This window comes from Limulus polyphemus, unplaced genomic scaffold (genome assembly GCF_000517525.1).
Source record: "Limulus polyphemus unplaced genomic scaffold, Limulus_polyphemus-2.1.2 Scaffold1359, whole genome shotgun sequence".
NCBI lineage: Eukaryota > Metazoa > Arthropoda > Merostomata > Xiphosura > Limulidae > Limulus > Limulus polyphemus.
In genome coordinates, this window is record NW_013666969.1 from 220,139 (window position 1) to 228,146 (window position 8,008).

An 8,008-nucleotide genomic window follows, 5' to 3' on the forward strand; every position below is an offset into this window, starting at 1 on the left:
GTTTTGACGTTACAACATCATCCTCCTCATAGATAGGCCTAAATAAAATGTTTTTAATTGTGTACCAGTGTAATGTTGAGTATTATTTATGATTTTATAGAAGAGTGAATTCCAAACTTTATGTTCATAAGATTCAGTTATAGATGCCTTGCATATTCAGTAATGTATAAATACTATCCAGTCATGTCAATACAATCTTTGTTGTTTCACAGGCGATATTCTTAGGTGTACTGATTTACCTTAGAGTAACTTGGTACATTCCACAAAATAATATGAGATCCACCAAAAGAGGTATTATGAAGCAAATTCTCTAACTTTGACTGAGTGAGTGCGAAGAAAAGAAAGAGCCTGGACACAGTGTGGAGCATGTTGAAACAATCTTTATTCAATTCAATAACTAAGTTTAGATAAGAGTATTTTAGGACACCTTTACTGAAGAGCTCTCAGAAAAGAAATGTGTTGAATCAGTTATCCAAATTTATCTTACAGTTTATTCTAGATTGAGAAAACATGGCATTCTATTTGTGAAACAATAATGCTATTATTCTCAGTGTGCAGGCACTACCCATGTAACTGATGGTTACTCTTACTGCTTATTTAGGGAGGTTAGAATATCAAGGTATCACCTGACCTTCCAGTGGAAAAAAAAATCACTGTCTATTTCTACTTAGTATTTTTAACTTTCCTGGAATCTTTCCTATGAGAAAGTTCATCTAACATTAATTGAATGACCCACTTCCCTAGGGAAAAGGGAACTTAGTGGCTCCCTTTACCTCATTTTGGAGAAGGAATGTTTACTGTAGTTCTAATTTACTACATGTATCTACACAAAATGTGGAAAACATTTAGTAAAATATAGAAGCCTGTTGCAAACAAAAATATGATGTATTGCAAAAGTAGTTGTATTCAAGATATATTGTGAATTGATTACAACAGTCTGACTTAGACTCTGATAAGTCAAAGTGCACATCTTCCTGTGTAGAATAAAAATATTTTTTCCAACTATATTTGCAAATTGGCTAGGATCTCTAAAATGTATATCTACAGTATTTTTCACTATCCCTATATTTGGTGTCTGATATTTCCTCTACCACAAACTATTGCTAAATCAGCAGTGTAGGGTAAAATTAACAGTTGATGAATTTGACATCAAGTACATAATACTATGTTGAATGGCATTCTGTAAAAGATAGTAGCATGTGCACTTTGACATCCCACCTATGCATGTAGGATTAAGATAACATATTCAGTGTTTACAGAAATTTTGAACATTTTTATATTAAATAAAGTAGTAGAAATATGTGTTATGTCTGCATACCACACACAACTTTTTGCAATTATCATTATTTCCACTTTTCCTCTAGTATTATGAGGTTGAATTTTGTTTTTGTATTTTCATGAAGAAGTACAGTTGATATGATTAAAATAATACTTTAACTCAGTTATACTTTACTGCAATTTATTATTTTCACAAAAGTTTTAAATTCTGTTTCAATGCTTTTATAATGGCTGCTGTCACTGGATGGGTTCTTGTTGATTGTTTGTTAAAAATCATGCAAAGTTCAATCCACTTAATGATAATGAAAGCAATTTATTAATTTAACTGTAGTGTACAAGTTCTACTAGCTACACCCTGACTCACTAATAAATATGAATAGTCACTCACTTAATAATGCCTTACTTCGTTGAAACACATTCAAAATTTACATCGGTGAACTGACTTACTGAATATTTCACTGATTAAGTAATCAACTGAATAACTAATTCCTGCACTTTAATGTTTTTATACCCAAGATTTTCATCAAATCTCTCAAAAATTTTAAACACCATATGAAATCTAGACGTTCAGGAAATTTATAGGCATCGCATGTTGTCTCTACATCATACCAAAACCACCTATACCAAGCAATACAAAAGGTCTAAAATAATAAGATATAATTCCCCATAATACATAAGAATGCTGTGTATTTGTTTTTATTATGACAACTTTTCAAATATATATGTGTAAGGCATACTGAAAGCAAATGAAAGTTTAAAAAAATGGAAAAGACCTATGATACCTTATGATCATTGTTTGAATATCAGTATTTCCATCCAATGTTAGAAACCTGTGGCAGTAACTGTTTATAATTATTTGTTTTTATTTCTCTAGATTCCACATTATATGTTTCATCCTGTGTTCCAGTTGAACAGTCCTTTGTATTCAAGCATATAGTAATGGGGAACTCTGCATCTGGGAAGCGGGACAGGGCATATTCATCAGACACTGATTGTACTCCATCTTCTCCAGGTAGAGAAGACAAAGCATTTGAATTTGGAAAGAAAAACAAATTCTTGTATCAACCTTCTCTGGAAGATAGTGATGACTTTCCATTATCATTAAAGGTGAGGGACATCAAATAAAAATATTTGTTAAATCATCTTGTTTCATTGGTTTGCAAACAACACTGTTTATTTCACACATAGTGTACAATTTATATGCTGTTTTGTGCCTTTCATGAGTGATATTGATATTAACAAAACACAATATTTTCTCGGCTTATATTGATGTCTGTGGAAAGCTGACATTCCTTCAAGAAAACTTTTCATACAATTACAAGTTTTTTTTTTTTTGTTTTTTTTTAAATATGAGTGATAAACATTTTTAAATTGCATAAAAATATTTAAATCATTAATAACTAATATTTATATCCATGTATTTAAAGTCTAATACCCATGTAATATATCTTCTAAAATTGTTTGTAGTAGTGAATTATTGTTAAAGGAGACACAATGTTTGTTTCATATAAGTTTTGTTTGACTAACATAATAATATGTAGCAGTAGGTCTGCAAAGAAATTTTATGCAGCTGAGGATGATGTTGAATTGGAGCAAAACACAAGTGTTCTTATTATTAGTATAGTAGAAACAGCTGTAATGTTCCTTAAATGTTCCTGTGCATGTAGGAGGGGGAGATGCGTCCAAGAGCATCCACTATTACTTCAAGCACAAATATCAATGAAACTGCACTACCAACTGTGTTTAAGTGGGAAGGTGGTGGCAAGGATGTATATATCAGTGGCAGTTTTACGCAGTGGGAGCCCTTGAAAATGGTACACAGGTAGGATGAGCAGATGTTGAAATGGTAACTTACAAATTATTTCACATTGAATTAATGTAGCAAATACCTTTGTCAGTTTAAACCTAAAGTTGTTGTAGTTGTTTCGATGTTATTGACTGTTATATGAAATATTTTTGCTAATCATCAAAAAGCCTAATTCTGTGAAATGCTTTGTTTGTGATATTCATATATCATCCTATTCCAGTTAACTGCCTAACACTTTTAAGATGCCAACATCACGTGTTATTTTCTTAATTGATATATGGGAATCACACTTTTACTCACTACTTTATGTAATAAATCAAGATAAACAAAAGAATTCAAATCAGGTAAACTTACTTGTGAAATACTGAAAGCCTTTCCTTGTTGAGATTGAAATCATACTGGCAAGAAAACCCATGACTATCGATTTCCAAATATTCTTTATACATAACAGAGCATGCAACACTTACTCCTAATTTTCTATTCTTCCATCTTCCATGTGATATGTTGCACAAACATCAGTGGATTTTATATAAGCTCTTCTTTCCCACCATAATTAAGATTTTCTTGTTGACAGCCATGCTGTTAACTTTGCTACAACTTTCTTCCTGATGTAACTATTTCTGCTATTACTGGAATTCCTATAACTTAGTTGGAGGTCTTATTTACAAGTTGTTTTTAACATGCTGGGTAGAGTTGTAGCTGTATTGTCTGCCCTGATTTTTCAGTGTCTTTGTGCTGTTGTATACTTATATTTCTGGCAGGTAAAATGATCATGTAGATGCTTAGTCTGCATAACACTTGCCATTTTCATTTGTTTTGATGAAGGTTGGTATTTTTGCTCATGCCTCATTGACCTTCAGTGTCTGCAAAGCTGACTTTGTCTGCTACAGTGATTGCCCTAATGGTGACAACAACTCCGCTGGTCTCATCCATTTTTATTTCAGGTATGTTATATATTTTCAGTATTGAACCTATTTCTGTTACACTGGCTACTTTTGAAACTGATGAAGAGAGGTCACTGCCTGTGGAGTATATTCTTTCATGAAATATGTCTGGACTGTCCCCCTGATAACCTTCCACTGCAGGAGTAGAACATAGTATTCATGTTACCTGATTATACCACCATCTCTGTCCATCTGTTGACTCCACAGGTTCAATGTACTATTACCCTCACAAAACTGACCAATTTTCCTGAATTAAAGGGTGTCATGTGTGAATAGGTACCCTTCTTCATGAGTATCCTCTAGTTCAACTTTTTCTTAATACTTGTCCACTGTACTTGTTCTTTCTCTCTTAAATCATGTTCTGTGAACTATTTTAGTTCTGGATCTGTGCTTGGTTATATATATATATATATATATTTTTTTTTTTTTCAGTCTAGATTAACTTCTTGCCCTATGTCTTGTAGTGATGTATTTTTGGTTTCTTTTCATAATCAGTGGTTCCCACCTTTTTTACAGTTTGGGTATTCTGGCTTTAAGTATTTAAAAGGTAAACATACCTGAATTGTATTTCACAGTTTTAGAATTAAAATGAATTTCACACAGACACTTACCTCTAAAATATCTTCTCTCCCACTTCCCCAAAACCAAATTTTTATCATAACTACAACTTCCTTAGTTTCTCTTTTGTGACACAATATCGAAAGCTTTTGGAAAATGTAAGTACACCAATTCCACACCCTTTCCATTGCCTTAAAAAGAGATAATCTATTAGTAAGGCAAGATTTCCTTTTGGTGAATCAATGTTCGGTTTCATTTATGATATCAAATTTCACTATATGGTTTTATAAAGCTATTTTTATCAGACTTACTACAATTTTCCCCACTAGCACAGAAGTAAGACTAACTGATCTAGAATTTCAAGGGTAACTTTTATATCACTTTTTAAAAATGAGAGTAACATTAACAACTCTGCAATCCTCTGACATCCATCTATTTTCAATTGACCTACTGTAATAAAAGTTACAGAAAGAGGTTTTTATTCTGACCTTTAAACTCATTTAAAACCCTTAGTAAAACCTTGCCCAGCCCTGTTCATTTATCTGTTTTTAAGCTCTCAAGCTTTTTACTTACTCTCAAGAAATTAACATCTTTATGATTCAGGACAATTCTAATATTTCCCATAGAATACTCAGAATCAGCAATATCGATAATAATTTTTTATAAGAACAGAAGAATTAAAAACAGAAAAGAAAAATGTTTAAGATTTTGCCCATCTCGTAATCTACAACAAACACCTTGCCATCAGCAACTATTAAGGGTCTAATCTCCATTCTAACATTTTGCTTACTTTTAGCACACTTAAAGTCCCTGCTGTTAGTTTTAATATTATCAGCCATCTGTTTTTAGATTTCCTATTTTTTTTTTGTAATCAAATCCCTTGTTTTCGTATAGTTCTATAAATCTTCCAACCTTTCTGTCAATTTTTTAAACTTATTTATCTACGATTTTCTCCTTAATATTGTTAGTAATTCAGTTTGGTTTATCTTCCCTGTTATCCTTTTTCTCTTTTTAGGAACATGACTATCCTGAATTTAAAACAATTTATTTTAAAAAAGTTCCTAAACTTGTCTCCTATCACCTTTTAACTCCTTATTCCATTTCGCTTATGAGAAACCTAGTCTCATGGCCTAAAATTTGTTTTCTGAAAATTAGGAACTAAAATTTTTTAGTTTTGTCTCAACGTGTACCAAATGTTCCTTACTTCAACTGTATTCTCATTAGTGATTAACAACAAATCTAAACAGGCATTCCCTCCCTGGTTAGCTCTCTGATCATTTGCCATTTGCAGGGGATATGTTCTGGAAATTACCACAAATGCTAAAACCAGAAATTCAGTATGTACAGTAACAACATTTTATAATATGAAACAATGTGCAGTAATACACACTAAAACAGCAAGTAGAGAAATATAGTACAGTAATGTAAAATAAATGTATCTTAAACTAAAATCATTTTACTTAACTTGCTTTTAATAATGATGATGTAGAAGATGGTGACGATATTGACCGTGACATTGAAGATGACGAAGTTGATGATGATAATGATGTTTTTGGTATGGTAGATTAGTGTTCCTTTGGGGAGTCATCTGGTTAGCTCACAGATGAGGAGGCAGGGCTGGCAGGCGAGGTAGCAGCAGCAGAGGATTTAAGAGGGTTTGCACAGATACACTGTGGTAGAACAAAGACTGAGAATACGTGGGACTCTGTGGTGCATGGCATGAGAGTGTGTGATGCACAGTGCAACACAATGCAAGTCTGGCACTAGTTTTGGGGGTGGACTGTGGCTGTACCACGAATACTCAAAACTGTGAATGACAAGGGATAACTGTAAAACTTCTTTCAGTCTCTGTCAGACTCCATATAATCCCAGTTTGTGTGTTTAAAATTGAAATCTCCCAAAAGTATCAAATGATTATTCTTATGGATAATAATCTTTATCTCAGTATACAATTCCTCATTGATCTCACCCATTAGATCAAGTGGCCTGTAACAAATGTCAGTAAAAGATTTTCTATTTTTGAAATCCATGATTGTAACCCTTACAGATTCAACCTGTTGACTACTGTTTGTCTTCAGTCCCAACAGGCTGTAGCTCATCCCTTATATAAAGAGCCACTTCACCCCCTCTCTTAAAAAGTCTATCACTATTAAACAACTTATAAACCAGTATTTCAAAATAACTCCTATTTCAGTATTTTTCAAATCTAACCAGATTTCAGAACTTTCCCATTATATTATTGTTATCTATTTCAACTAGAGCCCTTAATTCACATTTTGTTTCTAATATTAGAATAATAATAGCTAATACTATTCTTTAATATATATATATAACCTGCTTAAGTGGAGCCTATCTTTAAGATGTAACTTACCCTTATCCCAAAACTTATGCAACCAGTCCATCCATTGCTATAATCATATCCCCAATAGTCTTTCATGTAAGCCTTGGATCTTGTTAAGGAGCTCATAACCACATCTAGCCTGTGGGGGGAACACTCAAAAGAACCAATTATCTATTTCTATCCCTACACCTCTGAAAGAATTCTTTATAAATTTGTAAGTACAAGCAAATTCTGATCCTAATCTTTCTACGCTTCCCACTGCAAATAACTATAAATCACTATATTTAATGAGAGAATCCTCGCACTATATAAACCTGTGTCATCTCATTTCTCAATGTAAGCAGCCATAGCTTCAAATCTATAACCTTAACCATTTTATAACCCTTATCATCCCAACATTCTCATTCTAACCCTCCCCAAAAGCAACCTTTACCTCATCTATATGTAATGGAACCTGAATCACAAGTTGGGTAATTCTTAAGAAAAACAAAACTACATAACCATCAGATTTTTCAGTTTTACTTTTTATGTATATAAAGTGAGATTGAAATAATTTATCTCTCTAGGAATTATGTAGACACATTATAAATAATCACTACTCATAAGCATCTCCCGAAACTTGGTGTTCTCTTCATTTTGTGTCTAAACATTGTTTGTAGAGTGAAAATTACTAATCTTTTGTCAATTTGATTGTGAGCCAAGTTTGTATGACACTAGATATTGTGTTTTTCTTTGGATTGTAGGTAACTGTATAGTGCCTTTTATGCATTAACCTATGTGTTATTGAAAACTTAATTTTAATCTTAAAACTATCTACAGTCAGGACAACTTTGTACTTATTTTGGATGTGCCTGAAGGTGAACACCAGTATAAATTTTTGGTTGATGGGCAGTGGCAACATGACCCAAAAGAGGTTAGTTTTTGACATTATGTATGATATTGTAACTTTCATTACTTTTATAGTTTTTAAGCTTCTCTTAAATGAATTTTGAGGAGAATATAAAATATGCAAATAATAAAGGAACTTTTTAGGTTTAAAGTTAAATTTAGAATTGTTCTCTCTCTCTCTCTCTCTCCTCC

The 8,008-nt window shown here is 32.4% G+C and overlaps 1 protein-coding gene across 3 annotated transcripts in view; it reads left to right on the forward strand.

The window, feature by feature from the left end:
- LOC106463250 (5'-AMP-activated protein kinase subunit beta-1-like) overlaps window positions 1–8,008 on the forward strand; it is a 32,686-nt gene that overhangs the window by 11,943 nt on the left and 12,735 nt on the right. For all 3 annotated transcript variants that reach the window (XM_013923256.2, XM_013923257.2, XM_013923258.2), the window contains exons 2-4: window positions 2,153–2,385; window positions 2,946–3,100; window positions 7,748–7,841. In XM_013923256.2, coding sequence (XP_013778710.1) covers window positions 2,218–2,385; window positions 2,946–3,100; window positions 7,748–7,841 — 417 coding nt within the window. In that variant the 5' untranslated portion in view covers window positions 2,153–2,217. The remainder of the gene's footprint in view (window positions 1–2,152; window positions 2,386–2,945; window positions 3,101–7,747; window positions 7,842–8,008) is intronic.